General features: G+C 35.3%; 1 protein-coding gene across 1 annotated transcript; it reads right to left on the bottom strand.

Moving 5' to 3' along the window:
* Nucleotides 1-6,551: 6,551 nt before the first annotated feature.
* On the bottom strand, nt 6,552-25,354 carry CCDC172 (coiled-coil domain containing 172). The gene is made up of 8 exons (XM_031554602.2): nt 25,276-25,354; nt 24,956-25,041; nt 21,552-21,668; nt 19,951-20,116; nt 18,927-19,028; nt 17,928-18,030; nt 7,405-7,492; nt 6,552-6,584 (listed from the first exon to the last, which is right to left on the bottom strand). The coding sequence occupies exons 1-8, from the start codon at nt 25,352-25,354 to the stop codon at nt 6,552-6,554; spliced, it is 774 nt and encodes a 257-aa protein (XP_031410462.2).
* Nucleotides 25,355-26,354: the final 1,000 nt, after the last annotated feature.

Here is a 26,354-nt window from a genome sequence, read left to right as displayed (position 1 = left end):
AGCAACACCGTAGCACGTACAGTGTAATCAGTGACTGAAATCTGAAACCAATGGTTTTGAGAAATGATTGCAGAGATGAATAATTATCCAGTGTGGCTGTTTGCAACTGTCTTCCAAAGAAGAGTGCTCAAGCCGAGATAATGCTACGGCTTTTTGTTTAACCTGGATCTAAATATAATCTTACTGCTGACACAATATGCAGATGGTGCTGAGATTGACATCAGGATTAGAAAAGGTGGTCGCACAGAATAACACAGAGAGCTTGGCAAGCAGAACCCATGCTAGCATGGTAATATAGTCCTATGCAGAGCTGCACATCTGACAAAAATCCAGGTTATAAGTATTGAGGAGGTAAAGAATTTGGGAAAGCAACAACTTTGAAAATTGCTTATAAATCAGCCTCAGCAACTGAGTCAACACAAACTTGAAATGTAATGTCTGAGGTAAAAACGATTAATGGGAATCTGGAAATCTATTCAGGAGAGCAGTGTGTAGGAGTGGGAAGGCAATTTGACGTTTATATAAGCATTGATGAAACAGGTACTAGAATATTGCCTGCAAGTCGGGTCTCAGTGTTTCTAACAGTATAAGAAATGGGTGCAGGAAGAAAGCTGCAGAAATTATTTGAGCACTGGCAAAATGCCTTACTCTGAAAGAAAGGAAGAATGCAATTTGTTAAGCTTATCAAAAGAGTCTGAAACATAACTTGCTTGCAGCATAGAACTACTAGCACAAGGGGAATATACTTGATGTTAAAAGGCTTTCTAATCTCACAAGCAAAAGCTTACAAAAAAACAAGCTCTAGAAACAACAGCAGACACATTTGAACTATGAATTATACAAAGATTCCTGTGCAAATTAGTCAGCAGAATAGGTCTGATGTATCCCCCCTTTTGAAATTCTCAAATTGAAGCTGTGCTCCTTTCCAAAAGATGTCTTTTAGCCTGAGTAGGTTATTGATGGCCTCACAATGGGATGGCTGCTCCTTGTATGTAATGTAGTTTGGTATATTCCTGATCTGCATGGTATTTATGTGATTTTTGCACAGAAGTGGTATACATACATAGAGTCAATAGAATTATTTTAAAGCTGCTGTGTCCAACATCATAATGTACAAATGATGTGATAGGAAGTAAGCATCTGTCAGTAACAATAAGCATTTTCTAGTTGTGATACTAAAATGAAAATTGTTGCTCAGGAGGGAAAATTTATTAATACTATACTAAAAAAAGTCCACTAGATGGCACTGGAATATCCCTTTATGAGTCTTCTCACTTAGGATGATGGCCTGATTATCCTTATTTTTTAATCAAGACCAAAAGAATTTATCAACCGCAGTATGAAGAATCCAAGGGACATAGCATTCTGATATTAGACAGGATGAATGTTCTTTGTTTCTGTTTGATGTACACAATATGTTGTTCACTGTTTAGTTTATGACTGAGTTAGCTTTATACGCTTATTTGTTTGGAGTCTGTTTAAAAGAACTTAATCAGCATCAAATTATTTTAAATGGTCCTTTTAATAGAGAATTGAACATCATTCCAATCCAATTTGATTGCTGGCTGCATCTTGTTCTCTTCTTGCTAGAATGAATTCAGTTAAATAAATTACAGTGCTCTATTCTAAAGGGAAAGAGAGGCTATGGTCTCCTTTCTCACTAAGATGTGATATCAAGACCACTTGCAAATTAGTACACAGTAAGAGGAATTATTATTTCAATAAAACACAACAAATGTTCTTTGTGTTTATTTCTGGCATTTCATCTAGTTAAAATATTATTTTCATGTAAAAATCTAAGGCAATATTTTTCTAACAAGTGTATGTGTCTTTAAACACTCGTGATATCTAGCAGGAAGAAAAGAGCAGCTCCCACTTCACATTTCCAAAGAAACTGTTAGGCTTCTCAGCTATCCAGACTGACCAACGTGGGTTGATGGGAGCAATCAAAGGAATAGGGAAAGCTGGGAGTTCCTGCATAGGTCGGCTGAAAAGGAATGCTGAAAGCTTATAGCTTAGCATAACACATCCAATGTTTTAGAAGATGCAAGTGATGTTGTATTTCACTCTGTGGTATGATTTTAGTCAAACGATAAATGAAATATAAGCTTTCTGCCTACAATTCCATGCTAAGAAGAACATTAAAACCTACATGTATCACCAGGAAACTGGAGGTGACTCTGAATCAGTAATGGTGCCTTGACTTTGGTCTGCTGAAGAAGGTATATTGCCTCCTTGGAACATCAATTCAGTGGAAGTTTTTACCAATCTGATCTTTAGGATGTTTACTCTTGAGACATTTGAAAACTGTCATTCTGTAGGTATTTCAAAACTTAATCATTTTAGCACAGACTATAGATATTTTCATACAAAAGGAGCTATTAATATTAGTCTGATATCTAGAGAATTGAAGAAGCATATAGAAATTTGATAAAAATCAGCCCCATCCCTGAATTCACTGAATGTAAAAGAACCAAATAATTACACAAGTCATTTGTGTAAGAGGCTGACAAATCCCAATAGGTACAGTGAGAATGATGGGAATTTGGAAGGCTGGACTATTGCTGAGATACATCAGTGATGCAAGTCAGCTCTGATTAGAACAGTTCAAAAGACACACAACAATTACTTAAATACTCTATTGACAACCAAGGCATAGATTGTTAGACGTTGAATCTGATCCTTTACCCAGATAACATACTGTAGTGCCACAACTGTTTTCTGAGCAGAGAACTGAACTGTTTTGCTACTTCTCTTCACCCGATAGCTGTTTATTGCATTGTCAACTTTACAAAATGGGCATACAGCATACCTACTAAATCTGTTATCTTCTCATAGAAATCTCCCAGAGCTGTTTTCTGTTGCTGAAAGCTTCTGGACATTACTTCAGATCAGATTGTCATAAGCCAGTTGGCTCTCTCTTCTCTTTCTGTTCTTTCCAATCATTATTGCAGGAATTGTGACTCTCTCTCACACCTGCCTGTTGTCTATTCTGTGCTTTTCATCGAAGTGAGATGCTTTATGAATTTAGATTTGTATTCTTTCTTAGGATGCAAAAGCAATTCGAAGTGCTCCAGTTCTTTATTGACTTGCACTCATGTTCTTCACTACACCCTTGTGGCAAGGGTTGGCCTTGCAGGTACTTTTCCTAGCCTTTTCTGATCTATACATATAATTCAGTCCCAGATGTTAAAAATAAATATTCCTTTCACTTGGGACGTTAATTGACATTTTGCCCCATGCCATATATATGGTTTTTTGCTCACCAACTCGGTGTGTCACTCTGCTGTATGTAATTTTAATGTATGTGTATGCATGACATATTCTTTATATTTCCTGTTTATTGTTTTAACAATAATTTGGCAGTACTCTGAATTCAATTGCATTTACATCAACCAATTAGAGATAATTTGTGTGGGTAGTGTTGCATTAGCTAACTGTAAGTTTATTCTGTGGTCAGATATTTTAGTGGTTTTCATCTATATACAGTCTTTCATTTGGGCCGTTAATAATCAACAAAGAACAGGAAAATGTGGTGGTTTAACTCCTTGTTAGAAGGATCAAAATAAGTGCATTCTTTACTTTCAATTTTTTCTGCCAGTTGCACCTGTTTAAAAATAGGGAGATAACTGGATAAAGTGAGTAACATCAGGGGCTTTTGGTATAGTTAAACTATAATCTTTCCTGTGGTTTCTGTTCTGTTTTCTGGCTTATTGGGTATTTTGCTCTTTTAGTCTCCTGGTTCTGAGCATGGTTCCTGGTTGGGTTTCCCAACAGCCAGTCTTGTAGATTTATTTGTATGACAATCCTAGGTCTAAATCCTGGTGTAACTAGTTTACAGTTGGATCATCTTTCTCCAAAGATTCTCCACTGGAATCACCTATTTGCATTGGGCTGCTACTTGGAAGTGCCTTTTAGAAAGTATGATCGGGAGCTGTGATTTTTAAAAAATTTCAGTCTGCTCAGCTGTATCTTAAGGAGAAGTGGTCACAGAGCGGAGGTGCTGTGGTGTCAGCATGTAAGCCTAGATAAAGCTGGAGTCCATCATTTGTAAAGCATGTAGGACATGACTCTTGTCATATCTCAATCCCTATCAGGTGAATATTTTAATCTTAAGCAGTTCTTTAGCCACTGTAAAAAATGAAGGAGTATTTCTCTGTTTCCCTAAAAAACACAGTTCTCAATCCAATATATGTTCTATACTTAAAAAAATATTTATTACAGTGTCATCTGTGAAATAATTGATTTATTCCCAATAACTATCTATGATTTCATGGTAGTTTGGCAATGTTCTCTTCTTTGACAAATTAATTAACTATAAGAAGAGTTCTGACTCTTTCTTATTCTTTATTTTAAAGATTAGTCACTCCTGGATTGGAGAATTTTAAAGATAATTCACAAAGCACATTTTTTACTTAACTTTTTTGCTTGAATTTTTGAGACAGAAACATTCTATCAGTCCCAGATTATATTAATCATGAGACAGTGATGACAAATGTATTTTTCTACTCAGAGAAATCAGTATGTTTAACTTCTACCCTCTAACAGCTGGGTGAGTCCAACAATTTTACACATTTTATTAAAGCTGTTGAGGGATTTGTTCAGCCCAATGGGATTTATATTGATTTGTTTCACTTTTTTTTTTTTTGTGAGCTTTATTCCTACTTTGTTGTCCTATTGATTCTGAGATGTTTAGCCATTTGAGTTGTTACAAATGTTGCTATACTTACGCTATAATTCTGCTAAAATAATGAAAAATTTAGACCTTCACAACTATTTAAAAAAGCAAAAAAATAAATCTGAAGCTGCAACGAGTTTTGTTGAATCAGAAATAACTCTGAAAAGGGCACGCTGTGTTTCTTTTCCCCAGATGTATTTTCAGGCCACTTAGGGACATAAATTTATCATATTTATGGATCTAATATGGCTATTGGATGCTATTGCTCATTTCATTTACCTGTAAATTGTACATTTGCAATTCTGATCTGAGCCACTGAATTCTGTTTTATGTAATAACCTGAGGGTTTGTTCTGATATTTTTCTCCCGTACATGGAGTGCATAACTATATAAATATTAGCTCATACCAAAGAAATGCAAGGGATTCCTGTACATAAAGCAACCGTATGTGGAAAAAAAATGAAGTTTAAAAGTAAGTTTTTCCTGGTTGATTAATTAATATACTTAATGTAGGCAAGCTCAATTACATTAATAAAATGACAAGGATGAAATTTGCTATACTAGCAAATCATGAATTCATAATTGCTTCCAGCATCTAAACCCTGAAAGATTGCTGCCTTTAGACACTCTAATATGCAACTGTGCCGTTTTGCAAATGCTCTGAATTTGACCAAAACCCACAAGCAGTAGTTGCCTAACTTACAGAGTCAGGCAGTCCCATAGGAGTGAGAGCATCTTAGTTTAAAAATTAAGCATATTCTAGGAAGACCTCTTCTAGGGAAAAGACAAACCTTATAAGGAATTTTCTCCAACAGCACTGGCAATCAGGACAGTTCCAACCTCTTGGAATTATCCTAGTTAACAAAAAGAATCAGAATGCTCTTTGATCCTGATGCTGCGGATTAAACCTTGACAGAAATTTGAAAAGGCAACTGTATTCAACTTCCAAAGAGATTGATTCCTACCCTCTTAATAAAACACCTCATGCATGTTTTATGTGTAGCAGAAGCTCTGAGGGCTCTGAGTATAGAAAAACCAGTGCAGAACAGTTATTCGTCTCACTCAGGTGGGAAAAATGTTGCACCTTCCTGAATGAAAAGGGTTCCTTACTCAATGGAATTTCTTCACTGCTTCCCCAGAAATGTGAACTTCTCATTTAAATAGAGTTTAGTCTGTTGTCAAGTGATGAAGTGCCTTCAGTATCTCATAGTTGTGGGAGAAGAGAATAAGTTTTATGATACAACAAATAAGTTTTATGATAAAACTAAGTAGCGACTGGTTTACAGTAACTGGAGACATCTACTGGTCTGTAGATTTGTAAATTATTCTGTGCAATCATCCTGTATTAATTGAGTTGAGCTGTTTGAGAGAGCTTGTTAGAGAACCGCATTGTCAAGTTATAAAGTAAATAGCCAAAGCTGTTTAATACAGTTTATTTATTGATGATAATAACAGTCTTCCTCCCAAATAAGGCCATATTGCTAACTTAAAAGGAGAATGCTCCTTCTAAAAAAAAGTACATAGGGAATGGAGTTTGTAACATGGTAACTTGGCTGTATGTGTTGCAGATGAAGTGTTGTCCATTCATGTGCAACAGAGGAATCTAAGGATGGACAGCTGTTGACTTGAGGACAGATAAACACAGAGAAAAAGAGAAAAGACAAACAAACACCCCCTCTCCCCCCCCCCCCCCCCCCCCCCCCCGCTTTTAAATTAATACAAATTAATCTTAATGTAAAATAAAGGCACATACAAACTTGTGGTTTAACCAAACGAGAAACACAAAAGGCAATCCTGAGAGAGCCTGAGTAAAATTGTTTTACAATACTCAGACTAACTTCTATGACACTTCATAAGATGTGCCACACATTATTCACTTGTCTGAAGACTTTTTCTGTGATAGTTTCTGGAAAACAGAAAGAATTGAATTATAGAAAATCAAATTGAATGAGTTCACTGTGTTCTTTACAGAGAAGCTTTTAAACATTACACTGTTTTTGTTTCGGAAGTTTGACAGGCATAATAAAATTAATGGATGAAGCAGAAGAAAGTTACATTCCTCCAACAGGAATTTGAAAATGATCATGAGTCAGTAATACAAAATTTCCATGACTGATATTCCGCTATTGATGCAGAATAACAGCTGCATCTTCATACAACTCAATCAGGGGCTCCAAAATGAACTTTTAAAAAACCTTTTGTTTTCAAAAATGAGACTTCAAAACATTTCTTCTCTTTGTGTTGTTACACAGACTGACAATCAAAAAATGTGAGTTAGGGCTGACATCTAGAGAAAAACATAATTTAACAGATTTTTGTGAAGAAATTGTGAGTGGGCAAAATAAAATGTTTCCCTAAAAGGATGCAATTATGGTCTTATTTCTCCATATTCCCATCTTTCATTTAACTGACAGCTGGAGTTAAAGATTAACTTAGCTCCTAAATGCATAGTAGTTTGCAGCTTTCAAGAAATTAATGATTATTGCTATACCCCGTAAAGATCTTTCTTCTCTTAACAATGTATCTTTAAATTCTCTTTTTTTGCTTATATTTCTGGACACTTGGAAACAATCGGTTAAAACAGATGGGAATTGAGTGCACCTGCAATGCAAGGATGTTTGGCTTTGTACACAGTATAAAACGCTTATCTAAAACCACTGCTAATCATCTTAAATTACACCTTTATAAATATCAAGCACTTAAAATATGTAGTGAGAATAGGATACCATTTGCAGAATTTCAACTTCTGTTCGAAGAGTCTCATAGATGCTTTCCCAGTCATCATCTTTGTAATTTTCCAGTTCTTTCTTAAGCCTGTATCCGAAGAAATTAACAATTTTTTTAATAGCAGCAAATTGCTGCTTGGATTATTTTGTTCAGTTTTGGTCCCAGTTGTCAATTTGACTAATGTGAGAAAACTCTCATTGATTTGTGGCACGATTAGGATTTAAGTTTGCTAGTTTTTGTAATTGGCAAAGTGCTGCTCTCATACATTATCATTGGATTTCATTCACCACTGCCAGTTATGGTGACAATGTGAAGAACTTCAGAAAATGGCAATTTAGATTTTTAAAAAGTGTATCTTGACTAAATGCTTGATTAGACAAATGACCTCATTGATGATCATTTTCATTGTTTAAACTTATGAGTGTCAGTACTTGGGAAACACCATATGGTGCTGTTCTTGTTTACTTGAGCATCCACTAGTTGATGCCAGTGGAGAAGCACTGGCTTAGATGAGCCCTCTGCCTGACCCAATGTGGTAGTTCTTGTGCAGTCAGTATTCCATACCCATCCATAGGCTCCTCTACAATAAGGCCTACTTTTAATGTAGTGATTTTTCCTATTGAAAAGAGCATGTTTTTTTTCCCCATTCTTTCAGGCTTACAGGATGCCCCCAGTAAAAATTTTCTATTAAAATTATTAATTGAAATTATTTTTAATTAAAAACATTAGTAGCTTCCTAACTGGCTCAAATCTATTAAGAAATCAAATAGTATGGAGCCAGACGGAAAATCAGAGCTTTTTCTTGTCTGCTTGAGGCATGAAATAGTATTTACAAACAGCACCTAACTATTTTTACCATCAGTATGGAAGCAATTTGTAAAAACAAACAGCAACAGGATTCTCAATTGCTGCAGCTACTGAGCCAAATATCTTCAGAGAACAAAAAGAGACAGAAGACTTGTCTTATCTAGCACTGCCTACAAACCAGGGTCACAGATCCATTTTTTTGAAATCCAGAAAAATGTAGTTCATCTAGGAGGAAAAAAAGACTTCTATAGAAAAAGAGATTCCAAGAGGAACATCGGTGTTTAAGGAACCCGTAGGTCATTTTTCATTCTAAAAGTAGACACCGAAACTTTTCTCAGCAGCGACTACATTGGTTTAGATTACTGCTCAGCGTCCAAGAAATAACTCTGCCAGAGCTTTTAAAAGTCTGATGAATACTTTACATTGAGTTTTTCCATGGCTGTTGGAAGGGAAGCATCACAAGAGAGCTGAAGCTGCTTACTCTTCATGCAGTTTCAGCAACTGATGCTGAGTATTGTGGGCCATACAGACAGACTGAAAAAATGAGGAAAGGTATATGTTTTGGTTCTCATTAAATCACTAATCTAATGCATTAAAGCAGAACCCTGCTTCTATTGAGGTCGAAAGAAGAAGTAGCAACCTTTTATTGCTTCTTATAGTATATAAGATAAAAAAAAAAATCTAATCCTATTATATAAATAATGCTCTTCTTCACTTCTCCTAGTGCAAATAGACTTGATTTTCTTCACAAGAAAATGTGTATTTGATATCTGAATGGCTTTGGTAATAGTAAAGGCATAGCTTAATATAAGAGAAATAGCTTAGTCACTGTGTGGCATTAGAATAGTAGTAGGTTCAGTAGTAGGACTGAACCTCAAGCTTCTTTTGCTGTTTCTCTAGAAAATATAAATGTTATGCCATCAATATGGAAGCAGTGTCAGCCCTGTGTGCATATTACAAAGCAGGAAATGCCTTTTCTTCTGGAAATATTTCCTCTATATTCATAACACATGCAGGTGTTTGAACAAAGGGAAATTCTGAACTCTGAGAAATTAAATACTCGGAGTCCTGTAGTACAGTGCTAGTTTACAGACCATTGCATTGAGAAAAGCTTAATTCAAGTTCTAAGTTAAGCTTTTGATGTTGATTAAACCAGTTTAACCTCATTGCCTTCTCTCCTCGTTATTTTACTCTGCACTTTCTGCTGGTAGGATAGTAGAACCTTCTTTTAAGAGAAACAAAAGCCCTACGTTACTGAACTTACTATAAGGAAAGTCATAATCTGTTCATCTCTGAGAAAATGTTCTCTCATTGTCTTTGACGTTGCAGCACTGATGCACAGACTGTTTGGTGGCTGTCAGTTAAGGGTGATATCCATCCATGTTAGGTGTACACTAAGGACAGAACAACTGGAAGATAAGAGTAACAGGTGCTTATCTGTATCCTGGGATTGTGGAGGAATTACTACCGATGGTGTGCTTTGAAACTGTAAAGCTCTGCGTTCGGATTTTTAAATTTTATTTAAAATATTTTAGAAAACTTTTAAAGTGGTGACAGCACAGCTCCTTGTAAAGCACTGGGTAGCAATGATAAAAGTCATTTATTCAAACGTGGTGTTTAATTTTTGCATTAATCAATTGATTCTGCATTCAGGTCTTCCTTTTTTTTTTTTTTTTTCTTATTTAGAAGCTAGATAATTACAGTATGTGCCAGGAATGTTATATTCACAAAACAAGGGCTGTCTGTTATGTTACAGTCTACACAATTAATGCATTGGAGACGCCTGAGTTACTGAATAAATGATGAAGTTTTACCAGAAGGAATGTGAGACAATGGAACTATTCAAAATAATGCTTAACCTGGAAGGAGACTTAGCTTTTTTCATTTTACATTTCAGATAAGCAGGATATTCATATTCATCTTTTCACTATCAGATTGAATGTGCAAACCAATTATTCATGGAACTATCCTGTCTAGATGTAGGGCAGCTTTTCTGTCACCTTCGGAAATGGAAAGAGATGTACCTTTTGCCAGAACAAGGATTAATATGACAATTATACTCTCCTAACAACTATGATAAAAAGCAAATCTATTGAAAAAAATCTGAGAAGACATTTTAGTTTTTGGCCTTGCATGTCCTTTGTTTTAGTTTTTAGCATTTTGATCTTCTATGAGACCGCCAGATATACTTTAAAAAAAATGTAATGGCACTGGATTGACATTGGATTGTTACATTACTGAATTTCAGGTAGTGGGCTCTAATGAAAAGCTGGGCCAGAAATGCCTTATTTGTGAAAGGACATTTGAAAAAGTTTAAAGATAAATGGCAATAGTAAAATCTGGCCTTAAATCACGTAGGTGGGACAATAGCATCAGAATGTTTTTTGAATGCTAGCTTGCCCAAGGCTGACCTCAGCTATCAATGGTCCATTTTCCATTACTCTAGAATACTAGAAGTGACAAAGAGATGAAGATGGAGATCACTGAAGATGATCGATTTTGCAGCTGTGAAATGAGCACATCTATTAAATATCATTGGCATTTGTGGTTGATATGCACTCTACTTGAATTTTAGCTGTATATGCAGAAGGCAAATAGGAAAAATAATTGTGAAATCAATAGATGTTGATATTATGAATTGAAGTGTGATGAAAAAAACGTTACTGTCAGACAGATCCGGCCAAAAATCATCCACAGACTTGTAATACTGGATCAAGACTCAGTAGCCCAAAACTACAATTTAAGTATAATTTTATGTAAAGAGATCTCAAAGAAGACATACTTTGTTCAGATAGGTGGATGAATATACATTTTAGCAGCCTTTTTGTCCAAGCAGAAGACAAAAGATAACCTGACCTGGTTATTGTTAGAGTTGCAAAAGGACCAGACCATTTCTTGGTTATATTTTAGTGAGACAAGAAAGAAAGTATTCTTCTTCTTTCCTTCTGCCTCCAACTTGCATATGATTGCCATTCTGTTTTTTAACTGTAAGTACAAGGGAAAACATTAGAGTATTATAAATCAAATTGCTTGATGCTGGTAAAGAAAGAATAGGATTTATGATACAAAACTGAGAGTTCTCTTAGAAGTTATATATAAACCCAAGAGTATATATGTGGATTTTCCTGAATTTTTATCAGAAAGGTCAGGAGAAACATTTATCAAGGTTTTAAGATTTTATTTAAACTGAAGAAAAGAATAAAAGACTGGCTTACAGTATCAGGCCAAACCTAAAGCTAATGTATTGGGGCCACTCAGTCTCACTTCAGTATTGGGACTAGATTAATGTGTATTGTGAGAGCAAAAAAGCAACAAGATTTTGCAGGGTATCTACAATTTGCTGACATGACCAAACTAAAAATACTATTGATACAACTGGAGCAGTCAATGTAGTTCAGACTATTATTAATTAATTGTGGAAGGGAGAAAATGAGTCCTAAATGGAAATTAGTATCTTGAAACACAAACTCAAGCACTTGAGTTCAACAAATAAGTTATAAAAGTACATGTTCGATGGCTCAGAAATAGAATAAAAATTAAGATGTAGGATTTATAATAAATGCTAGCAAGATGTAATTAAGTAAACAGCGTACTAGGCTATGAAACAATTGGAATTAAATGTAAATGAAAATAAATAGAAGAACACTGTATAAAAGTACAAAACTGGTGGTTTCACTGGAAGAGCTTTAAGGAATATATTATTATTGTAATTGATTAAACATGGAAAGTTTAAAACACATGAAATTAAGCTGCACATTTAAAATAAGATCTTCTGCACAGATAGCAAACCAAGAGTGTATGGACTGCTTAGCATTGGAACATATTTTCTATTGAAAGGCATGGAAAATAAATATGGGTCAAGGATCCTTCTAGTTCGAATATTTTGACTTTTGTACTGTACTGGTAAAATTAGACTTCTTTTTAGGGGGATTAGCACAGCTGTCCTATTACTGGAATTATTATTTCTATAGTGGGCTGCTTTGTTTGAAGGGAAATGTAATATTTTCTTAGAGCTAGAAAGACACATCCTTATTTTCCTTTGCAATATGGGCTCTCCATTCCCCACTCCAGGCTGAATGCATCTTTCTTGAAAATGAGGTGAAAGATTCCAGATGGAATTGTCACGATCAGCAGTATCAAAAATTTCTTGGTTTTTGTTTTAGTTGTAAAGACATTACTCCTCTCTTTGCTGTGTAAGGACTAGAGTTCTTTTCTTTTCTTAAAACATTTGCTATTCCGAAGACATAGAAAAACTTGAGTAAGATCAATTGTGACTGAAGTTACCTTCTTCCAGCTCTTTTTTTTTTTTTTTTCAGGACTATTACTGATGTTCCTATTAGTCATTTCCTTGCTCAAAATTTTTAATACAAATTCTTCAGCTTAATTAATAGTGGGATATTAAATACTTTACTAACATCTAGATGGATGACATTGCACTTTTTTTGCCTAACCAATTGCTGTCTTATGAAAGAAAGATATCGTTAGTCAAATTTGATCTATTTTTTGTAAATCCATACCACAATTTATAATTGAAGCATTTTTAACATAATTCAAACTATAATAGTTTCACTGGACACTGCTATTAAAAGTAAAAGCTTAAAAATCAGTGAGAAGATTGTCATTAAAAAACTCATTTTAAACCACATATATTACTCCAGAGATTGATATCTCCTGATTATAAATTTAACATAAAATTTAATTGCAAAATGTTTTTTCAAAACCACCAGAAACATGGCTTTAGACAGTCATTCAGAACAGATATTCAGGTTTCAAATAACAGTCTCCCTTTATACTACTGTGAAAATTTTAAGTAGAAATTGCTTGCTCTTAGTCTAAATAAATTCTGATTAAAATTATTTCTGGATTGCCTTACATAAGGCAGCACATTATTCTAAAATTAAAATGAGAAAGAAGACAAAAAATTAATAAAATAATGTAGTAAGTAACTACAGTTAAAATAATAGTGAAATGCCATAAGTAGGTATTTCCTTATATCAGTTAAAGGCTCTGCTTGATTCTGTCTTATACCATTTAAGTGGTGCTATTTGCTACCAGCCCAGGAAATGGAATTCAAGAGAGGTTCTGCCAAAGTTTTCTTCTCTTGCTGTTCTGTACATGGGGTTGACACTGGCAGAGCAAATGATTAAAATAAGGCTTTGATTTTCATCGCATCCCTTTCATGAAAAAGACCACTTTTCTTGAAGATATCTCTGAATGATGCATCCATACCATGAGACATGTGACTTTTAGGGAGCCTACACTGACGAAGAGGTTGAAGTGTCTTGAAGGGAGAGAGCAAGAAATAGAAATTTGTATGCCTTTGTATTTTCGATCTATTACTTTGTTTGTAGTGCTTTACATACTTTATGTTCAGGTCAGTAAGAAAGCACATTGTGCTGTCGAGAACTGCACGAAGAATGCTGACAACCATGAAAAATTTAGCATCTGAGATTAACAATGGAGGTGTAATCACCAACAAAAACCTCAAAACTTCCTGAGTGAAAATTACGGATTGAATAAAACGAATTGAAATTACAAATTATTTTTGGTTTATGTATTGTTAACTGGAACAGGCTTTAATTACATAATTATTTTCTCACGTATTGAGGAAATTCAGGTTGTTTAAATCTTGAATATTTGTTGCTCTTTAAATTTTTATGATTGGCTTTAAAGTATCTTATTTTTCTAGTCTTTTTTCCTCCCTCTCATTACCTTTACAGAAAGGAACAGTAAGCAAAATAGCAGAATTTCAATGTTTTGTTTTCTTTTCATGCTCAGTAACATTTTAGAACTTTTATGAAAAGAAAAATGGAAAAGAGTTTAAAGAATAGAAAGACCCATTCATTTGAATTCAGTAATAAATTAAGCAATACCAGAATGTAGTTCAGTACAAGAAAAAGCCTAACACTGAAGATTGCCCTAGGAAAATGTGAAATGCCCTATGAAATCATCATTTCTGATGAAGAACCCCACTTTTAATGCTGCACATACAAGCCTATTTTTGCAGCAGTCAGTATATTCCACATACATGCTTGGAATATACTGGAAATCAAAGGTTTGGTGTGTAAGTAATAATAAAATAAACTGAAAAATAAACTGAAGAACAATAATCTAAACAAGAATACGAAAGTGAGCAATTCTCTGAAATAAAAAGCATGTGCAAGATGTGGCTTTTGTTATATTTATGGACATTTCTATGTTTCAAAAAAGGAGTGGAAGAGTCAGTGTTGAAATAAATAATTTTGGAGCATATCAAATAGCAACAGCAACAAACGTACATAAAAACAAAACTATTGAAAGATGTGGAACATTCCAGTTGTGCTAGGGATGATTAATTTAGGTACAGAATGTACTTTATTCACCTGTTATTCATGATTGCTTTATACAAGGCAGTACAAGTGAAATTTTGAAAGTTCAGAAGCTAGTGATAGGCAGATTATAGCAGCAGATGTCAGGTAACATGCTTTTCTGCCATTGGAAGTACTGTTGACAGCAGTTTTCCCTATCCAACAAGAAGTTGGAGCACTCTCAAGGATCTCAAGGAACATTACCGACTTGAATTTTGGGGTTCCTGGTAGATTTGTTTCTCTCAAGTTGGCTGTAGTGGTTCAGTGATCCTTGTCCTAATTACTTTTACCATATTTTGGCATGAAGATTATTGCTGCCGTGTTTTAGAATCATTACTGGTTATAGGACACCTCCCAGCTTACATCAGCAGAAAAGGAAATCGTGTCTTTGGCAGCATTTTGGCAGAAAAACATTCCCTCCAGGCAAGATATTAAGATGCTGCATTTTGAAAGTAGTGATTTTCACTACTGTTGTATTTCTTAAGAAACCTAATATATAGTGCAATCATTTATATCTCATATAAACCATAATATGTTTTTCATTAAGATTCATTAATAATCATTAAGGTTGGAAAAGACCTCTACAATCATCTAATCCAACCATTGACCCATCCCCACCATGCCCACCTTCTTGAACCCCTCCAGTGACAGTAGCTCCACCACTTCCCTAGGCAGCCTGTTCCAGTGCCTGACCACTATTCTTTTCTCCAAATATGACAAGTTTTGGAAAAGTGTATACCTGGCCCCCCCAAATCCAAATTTTATTTTAAATTTAGTCCTTATCCATAACTACATCTGTTCTCAACATTCAAATTTTGCTTAGATTTTTTCAGTATCTCATGTATTAGAACTAGCTGTGATTGCAGCACCAATAGTTGGAATTAACAGTGTGTGCTTCCTGTGACCTTATGTAATTCTTTGGTAGATTTGGGAGAAATGAAACTGCAGATATGGTATAAGGCATTTTTCTCAGATCAAAGACAAATTGCTGTAATTTGAATTAGCTGGCTACACTGTTCAGCTGAAATACAATTTACTTTAAGAGATATACTTAATTGTAATGAAGATTCTTGCCTTGTCAGCTACTTCTGATATTGATTTTTAAGCTGAGACTAGGTATGTGATACAGTAACAGACTTACAGGGTGGCCTGGGAGCTACATATATCAGGTTATTGATGCTGACTGTCTCTCACATTTGTTCTAAGGAACCATGAAACACATTGGTATTTTTAGCATTTAAAAAGTGGTGTGGTTTCCTACTCAGTAAAATAGAGAAAATCAAATTTTGTGCTTACTTATCAGAAAAAAAATAAGTATTTTTGATCCACATTGTTTGTCTTACGTCAAAGAATTTTTCTCTGAATAACATACACTAAATGCAATGCTCAGTAAAAACGAAAAATATATTCCTACAATAGATTCCATAAGAAGGGAATAAACTTTAATTAAAGAAAACACTTGTCTTATTAGGCTTCAAAATATTGCTTCTCAAGCACAGTATGTACAATCAATAGTGTATCTAAGATTGTATTAATTAGAGCTTTGGCTGCAGAAGATCCTTCAAAAGAGCCAGTGATGCATACAGCCTGTTGGGAGGGCCTCCCTGTTTGCCTGGGTCCTGAGGATCAGTCCAGTTTGTCTTTCCACTGCTACAGAAATGCTTCTATACTCTCAGGTTCCCTTAGTGAGGGCAGCTGGAGGAGTGGACAGGATGGTTCACTCAAGAATCTGCTGCAGAGGGACTAATGGCACTGACTGAGCACCTGCTCTGCTGCAGTAGTAACAGTAGTGGCACTTTATTTAGATTTGGCATTATGTGCAGCTATCAAATAGTGCCAGGTTATCCTGACCATAATATTAGGCATTTTATGAAGTAAAAAAAATCTCATCATCCCTCTTTCTTTGGTTGTAAATTCAGACTATTTTATCCCCTGTTGTGTCTTCCACCTACGTGACACCAAAGTATAGTTCCACAGAGAACTAAGTAGAAAGACAGGCGTGCGTGGATTGGGATCTCATAGTGAATCAGTGGCAGAGCTGGGGATTTAAAGTAATCTAATGTCTGCTACTTCTGTAGCTTATACATAGGAAACCCATTACAGAAAACTAATTACAGCAATTTGAATATTAAGTGGCATTACGGCAGTAAACTACTCCAAGGGAAATGTGTTATTTAGAAAGAAGTTGACAACCTCATGTATCACAAAACCTAACATATCATGATGGAATGAATAATGTAAGGGAGTGAATTATAACAGGCTGTCTTACAACTGCAACAGAATTGCAACTGCTATTATTATTTACATTGTCCTTTATGTATATGTTGAATGCAAAGTTTTTGCCACTGTGTGCAGAATTGTGAGCTAATTAATTCTTATGTTGAAGGAAATTTGGCCATGTCTCAACACTGTGTAAGAGGCCGAAGAGAGTTAGTAATGGGACTGATATATCATTTTCTTTCAGAAACTGGTATTCAGCAAGATATAGGTCTTTAACACATCATTCAGAAAAAATCCCAGTGTTCCTTGCAACATTTTATTTCTCCACTGAAAGATTTCAGGGGAAAAGAAACCTTGCATTTATTTATTATAGTCAAGAACTTAAGAAATGTATAGGAACAAACTGTGATGTTAACAAAAGTTGTTTTTTTCCTTAATAATTTTTTAGAGAAAAATTTGGGCCAACTCTTTTCTAGAAGGAGTGCCTTTGCACTGAACATTACATTCTTTTGTATATGGTGAAAATGCAAATGTCAAATTTGAGAAACAGGCAACATATGTGAGGTCAGTTCCTAGAAAGCAACATTCACTATTAAGAGAGAGTGTGAAAGTCTTCTGTCTTGTTTAAATTTTCAAAATATTGTTCTAAATTAGCTTAACTAGAAGTCACACCTGAACTGATGTTAGGAACAGTAAAGAAAATAAGTCTTCATTTAATAAGTTCAATATGCAAAACCCAGTTGAGCTGAAGAGGTTATTGTGGCCCCTCCATTCTATCACCATCAGGCTCTGTGGAAGCTTCATTCATTTAGGGCGTATAGCATTTGGGTACTTCATTGATATTCTTTGTATCACTACTGTTTTTCCAAAAACGGAAGAACTTTCCTACTGCCCAAGTTTGCTCTTCCCCCAAGTTTGACTGGGACTTCCCTTCAACTGCTTTCAGCTTTTAGTTTGTTGCAGCATGCATGTAAGGGTGAAGGTCTGTAACAAACAACAGGAGTTTGTAGCTTGTGAGAAACACAATTGATACTCCTGATTTCCAGTGAATTTGTATAGGAAAGATAAAATAGTCACTACCACCAGAACTGGTGTGTAATTATTGAGCTAAACATAAATTTAAGCATCTACTAACACGAGACTCTTACCTTAAACATTCTGGATTGGTCTGAGGTTTTTCAGTCACTTGGACATTTTCTGCTTCTAAATCTTTCATCGTTCCTTCAGCCTCCTTGATTAATTTCTCAAGGCCTAAAAAAATAATAATGATCTTATAAATATATATTAATCATCCATATTCAAAGAGGGTCTGCATTCTTTAAATTTAGCTAGCACTTTTTGCTGTTAAACTGTAGGGAAAAGTCATCTGAATAAAGAACATGCATTATTTTAGTATTGTAATTGATATACTCATTCAATTTTTATAAAATCTTATTCCTTTTCCCACACAATCTGTGACCATATATGTAGTCTATCTTTCCTAACTCATTTACTATGATGTTATTTACATGTTTGTAAAATAATCACCCTGTTGCCGTGACAGCCCCACTGTCACGGAACTTTTCTTTCCTCTGCACCTTTTTACTTGTTTATTTTGTAGGTTCAACACATTTTCCCCATCCTTGCATGTAGACTCCTTTTTTATGCATTGCCTTTCATATAATAATGCACAAATGTCAGTAGAAAACAACTATGGAGTTTACAAATCAGAGATGTATCACCTCAGCCACATCTGTCTCTATCAGCCTAAGTCATGTTGCTTGTTAAACACTTACATTTTAATAACATTCTTTAATTACAAGTTAATGGTATTTAAACAAGACTTACGTTGATTCTAAGGTCACTCTGGAACAATTCTCCAGTTAAGTAAATATTTTACTAGCAAAAGTAGAATTTTATTTTTCATATTTATAGGTTATGATTCAGCAAAACTGTACATCTTGGTATCAGAGACATTCAGCATAAATCTTAATGAAGTCCACTATACTTGTTATACTCATCCTAAAATGATTTATTGCATAATGTAAAATATATAAAATCTTATTTCTATGACTTCTTACTGAGAAAAATAACTTGACAGAAAAGATTTTTTGGAATCATTTGTCAGGGAAGAAATAATTATCATAACAACTGATTATAAAGCACACCTTTGAGTTCACTTTTGAGAGTAAATAATTCCTGCTTTAATTCATTCTTCTGCAGCTGCAGTGCATTTAAATGAACATTCTTATGTTCCATTGTCTCCATTTCTAAGGAAATAAACAATTATATTTTAAATTTAAAGGCATTGTAGTTTAAGTCTTCATGATATAATTTTAAATATTCCTGACTACTTTTACCCATCTTTTCATTTGGTGACAAAGAACCATAAATATAACCAAAAGTAGTTGACTTAAAAGCAATTCACTGGAAATTACACGTCATATAATTAATTCCTAATTATGAAAATAAATTATTTTAATGTTCCTAAGATGTTTGACACATTCAGTTTGTTGGGCATGCAAATAATTGCAAATATTTTGCTTTACAGTTACTTTAGTGACAGTGACTTGCCTTCATATACAGAAACCTTTAAACATTTGAAGACAGATCCCCATCTTTCAGCACTCTTCCTCCAGAGGTTAAATAATTCCAGTTCATTCAGCCTTTCCTTTCTTATGTCCTCCACATCTCTGATCATTCTCACTGTTCCCATGAGGACTGTGTCTAGCTAGTGCACGCTTTTTCTTGAAATGCAACATCCATCTTAGCACCAGTTAAGAATTTAACTGTCCTACACACAATGAAGGATTATTTTCCATATCTTAGAAGTTAGAATTATGTTTATACGGCTTAGTATGGTGCTGGTATTCTGATGTTGAACCATGTTCAGCTTGTGATCTGTGATGACTCCTATGTCCTTGCTGAAGGATTGCTTCTCTATCTAACTCTCATTTCTGGGAAACCTCATATTCTTAACACAAATAAACATGGTTGGAAATGTCTGAAAAGATTGGAGAGTAGAAGAGGCTTTAATAATCTTTATATAATGTGGTATGCCAGGCCACTCTTTTTCAGTTTTGTGTTAAGAGGTGGTTTCAGACAGCAGGAGAATGGGGTTAAAATTATTGTTTAGCAGTTATATTTTACTGATTTGCATTCTCCAGTAACATAATTTAATATCAGATTTACCATTTTTTAACACAGCAGCTTCATTCTCTAAATCATTTATTTCAGTCTTGACTTTTTTTTTAATCATAAGTTCTCTATTGCTTGTTAGTCCATACTCATCATTAAACTCTGTTACTTCCCTAGTAAAATTATCTTCCTCTTCAGTCATTTTTCTCCTTACATCTGTCTGAAAAAAAGAAACGACAAATTAAGTGCTTAAGTGGAAAAAATGAAGGCTTTGTTAAACTAGCAGACGGAAACATACTTGCTGCTTATGCTTAAAATTTATATATGTCATGTATTCACATTTCCTGACTTGGGAGAATGTGAATGTGGCCTAGAGCTCTAGCATTTTGTCTGCTGTTTTAATCTTTTTTCCTTATAGAGTGAAGGATATATTCTTCCTTTAAAAAAAAATAAAAATTGAAATTCACTAAGTCAAATTATATACTTGTGTAATTGGTTTTACGTGCACCTCATTATTGAAATTACAGCTAAGTTCTATTTAAAGTCCGTAGCATACTGTGGCCACTATTTTTTAGTCTGCTGTTAAATAAAGTTGAAGTTTACTCCTGTGCAGACTTGCTTTATTTCCCTTGTTAACTATTAAGTCAGCTATGGTTGACAGGGAGTTGTTTCATTCTCTGGAAAAAATAACCCTAAAGACAAGGGTAATAGTAAATTCCTTTAAAAAAATGCTGACCAAATTAGATTAGAAGAAACAGCTTTATATACAGGAAGAATGAAACAATTATCCACATTTCAAATCTTCACAATTATAATTAATCAAATTTCACATTTCTTCAGAGCCTACTTTCTTCAGAGGAACTTTTCTATGATATTTATACTACTTCTTTTTATTTCTTTCTTCCTATATTTAAGATAGGGAATATTTTGAATGTTGAAGTAATATTACGTAATCAAAGTAAGGACTTAATGGTAATACTGGCGATTTGTACTAAATGTTGAAAATTCAGACCTGCTGATTTGAGATATGAATACATATGCAGAGGAGACTACTCTTGTGTGACCTTACGTAAGGACTCAGAGATACACCAAGCAGAAAGAGGAGGGCAATATTCAGGTTAGCATGGCAGTGAACTGAACATGTTGTTGCCTGCATACGCTGCAGTAACTACTTTTCAAAAGGGAGCTAAGTGTTTTTGGTTTAAAATAGATAATGTGGAATGCCTGGATTCCTGAAATGCGGTGTTGGCGTTCCTGAGATTTTCCTCTGATACTTCTCAGTATATTTTACAGTGGCTAAGACAGTCCAAGAGAAGTCACCAGTCACCAGAAGGTGAGATTTTTCTGCTTTTCTTTTAGAAAGGAAATGCGTCATGATTGGAACTCAGTCACACAATAGCAGACCTTAGAAACTGAAATTAAGAATGTGAAATGAGCTTTGTAGGTAAACTGCAGTATACATTACCCTAGATTATTAAAATGAGAATTAAATTTAAAATTCAAAGCAATAATCTAACTACATTTACAATTTTAAGTATGCTGGTGTAAGAAGAAAAATTGATTATTCAGATTTATAATATTTTTTTCAAATTATATGGCTGCATAAACTTGTACAGTACAAATGAGCTACTTGAATACAATAGCTGGAAACATACTAAGTTTTTGAGAAGAATGCTTTTCTGGTTTATAAGTTCAGCTTTCTGTTTCTCTAAGCTGTCTTCACGTTTCTTCAAAATTTCTAAGAAGAACACTTTTTCAGACAGCTGTTGAACCTTCCAAAAGAAAACAAAAAGTTATGAAATAAGGTTATTGGTTTTTTATTTCATATATTTTTATATTGGACATAAGGATCTTGGTCTGGTTAAAACACAGCTGGTATAACTGCTACTGCTTCTGGACTAGAAAAAGCATAGCAGCTCTTCCCCCCACTTTCACCCCAAATCTTCCATTTTACCACTGTACTTTGGGAAAGTATCCTCTCTTTAAAAGACAAATTTGCTGCTGATCAGTCTGCCTGAAATGGTATTTTTAAATCTATGCAGTTTATATAAAATAATCTCAGGTTAAAAACAGGAAAGATATTGATCACACAAAATTTTTTATCCAACCTTGACACAATGGCCTACGTCTTGATGCATACAGGCTGTCTCATATCAAACCAGACAACATCAGAGGAATAGAGGTCCAACATCATTGCTCTGGCTGAAGTTATCTGACTGGCTGCATATGTGATTAGCTCTACAATGCTAGTATTGCATAGGAGAAAGAATGAGAAAGGTGCTCATGTTTTTCTCAGGACAGTTGCTGAAATTCTTAGCCAAAGAAGTGTGACAGTAAAACTATTGATAGAAGAAAGGCTGTAAACTTCTCTGGAACTCACACTCTAATTTTGAATATGGTTTTAAACACATTTTTATACATTGTAGCCAGTAGTTTATCTGATAGAAAAATATGCCTTTCAACCACTGCATTTTCAGAATTTGCTGAAGAATTCCTCTCAATTTTCCATTGCATCTTCTGCATCATTATCTAACCAAAGTTGATATCAGATGAGAAAATATAACAGCAGATAAATGGGGAACAGCTAAGCGTTGAAAAGTCTTAGAGGATGAGAATCATTCATTTGACGTACTGGAGAAAAGGTGTTCAAAAAATGACTCAGACTGTGATACTCAGAACAATTAGGGAAAAGAAAGCGAACTGCAGAACTGCTAGCAGACCTTAGAGGCACAGAGTTAGTATCAGGAAGTAAACTAAATAGTCAAGGTGTTACATACGTTTGCACGTGCAGAAACAGAAAAACCAAATGGTAGTGATATTAGAGGTGGAAATCAGAGGATTTGAAAAATAATACAGATGATTTTGGAAAGAGCACAGAGGAAGTGCATCTGATATCAAAAGGAGGAGGATGATGGAATCAAGAGCTAAGTCTGGAGTGAGACAGTCAGACAGGAAAGGACCAGACTTCCTCATTCCTGATATGTCTGGCATGCTAAGCATCAAGGAGGTGCTTGTCTCAGCAATATTTATGTTGCATACTAATTGTAAGAGAGTAGATGGTCTTATATCTCTTTAATTATATTACCGAACATAACTAACTGCAGTATAGGTTCTCCATCTGCAAGATGCCTATTTAATCTATGCATTTGCAATAGATTTTTTTTTAAGAAATCATTGAGGTATGAAAGGCAAAATGCTATAATTCAGGTTCTAATTACATGCTATCTGATTTTACTGAACAGAGAAAATAAACAGTATTTCCTGGGAACCCTGGATTGACCACGGGCAGTCTCTGTGAAATAGATGTCAAAACACGTTTGAACTCAGGCTCATCTGCTTGCTCAGGCATAAACCCCTGTGCATGTACATGCTTGGATATCAGTGCTTTTAAAGTGCAGTTATTTGGTGTGGGACAAATTAAACAGCGTAACTGAACAACATTATTTAATACTATTTGAATTACATTAAATATTGTAGACACGTGTAAACTTAATTCCTGTACTGAAAAGTAAATTGCTTTTAATAATTTCAATATTTATGTAATCTTTAAGCATAAATACAGTCTGATTGAAATACATTTTTCCATTCCACTTATTTTCTGTATCGTGTCCTATTTATAAATGAATCAATGTCAGAATAAACAGGCAAATAAAATATATTTTTGTGGATACCAGATAGAACATTAGGTGGCTAAGGCACTTAAGATTTAATTAGTAACAGTTCTTCAGCTCTTCCCATTAGTCATGTACAATAATAGCTCTACTCTTGGGATGCTCTATACCTTCCACATAAATGTTGATTGTAAATCACACTGCATCAATAACAAATTAGCAGTATAAACATAAAATAGTGTTCATAAATAAATGTAGGAGCAATACTACAAAAGGCTTTATCTAACAAACATCACTCAGATATAATGTGTTGGCTAAATAAGTTACTGTGTTAAAGGTCTTTCGTGGCATGCATACATGACCAACTGCTTGCAAGATTATAGTCTCATTTTACAACCAGTGAATATTTGTTTATGAATTTCTTTATCTGATCCTGTCATAGTAATGTTTATGTGTGTATATATTTATATGTATAAATAAAATATCCCTTTAAAATTACAGAAGAATCTGTTTTTGGAAAGATAATAACCATCCTCAAAACATCTATGTGAGGTAATCCCCAGAAGGTTCTTGAAGATGTTTATCTAAATGCACAACAGTTCTAACTTCAAAGAAGACTCCATAAGCTTTCCTGTTGTGCATACACATTCCATCATTACAGATACTTAAACACATAGGGATGGTAACTAGACTTTTTAAGTCATTTGTACTTACAGGTATTAATGGTGAAAGAGCTCTGCAAAATTGAATGGTTAATCTAAATTTAAGACTGCAGTTTGGTTAAACAGAAATCATAACAAAATGTTAAAAGTGTTGAATAGGTTTGGAAACTTTCTCCTGTCTAGAGTGTCCCTAGCAAAACTCTAAGGCCTGGCACAATGCTGAACCCAGGCTCACAGGAAGGTCTTTAGTATATGACTCAAGATCTTGTGAAGTAAATACAGTGAATGTTTCCACATATTCTCTGTGAAACAAATAAGGCCTTTAAGGAATGGCAGTGGGCAACACTGGAGTTATTTCCAAGCCTCTAATAAATGCATCCTTTAAATGAAAAAGTGCTGTAAGAAGCTCCAAGAGCTGCTCACGCTATCCCCAAACAGCTCATCTGCTCCCTGCCCAGCTCTTTTCTGGAGAGCAGCATGGCTTTCTTGTACCTTTGTGCTGTCTTTGTGCTTCCAGGGTTTGAAAATGTTATCTGGGCACGTCCTACCCTGAGGTGAGCAAGGCAGTGAGCACACCCAGTCAGCCTGCAGGGTTGGATTTGTGAGGAAAGCCACAGACAGACCTCTGCATACAAGAAGCACATAGATTCACTGGCGATGATCATCACAGTCTATCTCAGTGAGTGAAGCACATGTCTTGGAAGTGTTCATGAATTTATTTCCAACAAGAATAATTCATATACTTGTAATGTATTTCTTATTTGTACTACAAACATTCCTACTTACCTTAGATTCTAATTTTATTTTTGCAGTGTTCAGCTCTTCTTTTAGTTGGTTAGTTTTTTCATGATATTTGTTTATGTCAAATTTAACTGCAAAACAAGGAAAACCTGTAAGCAAGTCAGTTTGTAAACATTCTGTTCTTACAAAGCAGTGGCATTGGCAAGAAGTCATGGAATGTCTGTCTGAAAAGCTTTTCCAGCAAAACTCCCCTCATGATTTTACAGTGGTGCCACCCCACTTTTGTTGGGATGCTCTGGAATATGGAGAGGCCACTTACAGCAACGCTGCTGTGGGACATGCAAGATGGCGGCCATGGGGCTGACCTTGTTGGATGAGGCGCCTCTTCTCGCCTGCCTTCTTTTCTGTGAGCTCAATTTGTTGGAACAAAGTATCCAGGTTCATTTCTGACTTGTGGGCAGGTCCAGGTGTGTGAGGGCTCACTGCTCCCTGCAGGGCTCGCTGCTTCAAGCCAGAGGATACACTGAAGGGAGGGTAGAGCAGGATAAGCCCTCCCTCAGCCCTTCCCACCCGCAGCCCTTCCCTCAGGACTCTGCCCCAAGTGCTGCCAGGCCTTGACTCTGTTCTCCAGCCTCAGCCTCGCCACTGGTGGCTGCTCCAAGGCTCTGGGGAGAAACCACACCGTGCAGGGAAGCCACCTGGAAAGATGACCACAGACTGTGAGAAGTGAGGGCTCAGGGTGAAACTTCAGGATAGGGAAACATGAACAACTGGGTCAGGAAGAGCACAATGGCACAGCTGTGCTGAGGGAGCCCACCCAGGAAACACACAAATGGAAATGAGCTGGCAGAGGAGCTGTAGGGTAGGGGCAGGAGAAAGATGTTTGGGGAGTCAAAAGGCCTCTGACCGTCTGAATCTTGTCAAACTTGTGTGCATTTCTGAACCCTTGATTCTTACTCAGGATTTGGGGATTTTTGATCAAACAGCTCTGACTTTATTTCTCTAGGGCCAAATGCTTTATACTATTCTTGTGGTGTTCAAAAGCTGGGTTTTTTTTTCTTCCTTCTATCTTCCTTTTCTGTGGAGTGTTCACCATCCATTTTTAATAACATAGCTGTTCAGATTTATTTGTCTTTTGAAGACTGATGCCTAACCTTAGCAGTTATGGAAGTAGGCTAAAATCTGCAATTGTCATACAATTCCCAAGAAAATGGGAAAACTGACTACATAAAAACAAAGTTAAAATGATTAGGTTCAACTCAGATGCATCACTCTTAATGGGAAATGACAGCACTTCTTTCCCAGTCGGTCTCTGTACACAAGGATCTGTTGTATGCCATTGTATGCTATTCTGGGGCAGCCTTGCAGATGAGATTACTGTGCTCTGAGCTTTTGCAGCTTTTTGATTTGTACATCACTGGATCGAATACCTGGAAATGTAAAT

The sequence above is a fragment of the Meleagris gallopavo genome, chromosome 8, assembly GCF_905368555.1.
Source record: "Meleagris gallopavo chromosome 8, MGAL_WU_HG_1.1, whole genome shotgun sequence".
Taxonomy (NCBI): domain Eukaryota; kingdom Metazoa; phylum Chordata; class Aves; order Galliformes; family Phasianidae; genus Meleagris; species Meleagris gallopavo.
The sequence above is the reverse complement of the archived record's forward strand: the minus strand, read 5'-3'. Positions and strand labels throughout refer to the sequence as shown.

What these genes read in the sequence shown, in the direction of transcription:
- CCDC172 (XM_031554602.2), bottom strand. Translation starts at nt 25,354, where the DNA reads ATGAACCTGGATACTTTGTTCCAACAAATTGAGCTCACAGAAAAGAAG. An exon ending in AAATAAAATTAGAATCTAAG is followed by an intron (nt 21,669 to 24,955) that starts GTAAGTAGGAAT and finishes TTCTTTTGGAAG; the next exon opens with GTTCAACAGCTGTCTGAAAA. An exon ending in TCTCAAAAGTGAACTCAAAG is followed by an intron (nt 18,031 to 18,926) that starts GTGTGCTTTATA and finishes TTATTTTTTTAG; the next exon opens with GCCTTGAGAAATTAATCAAG.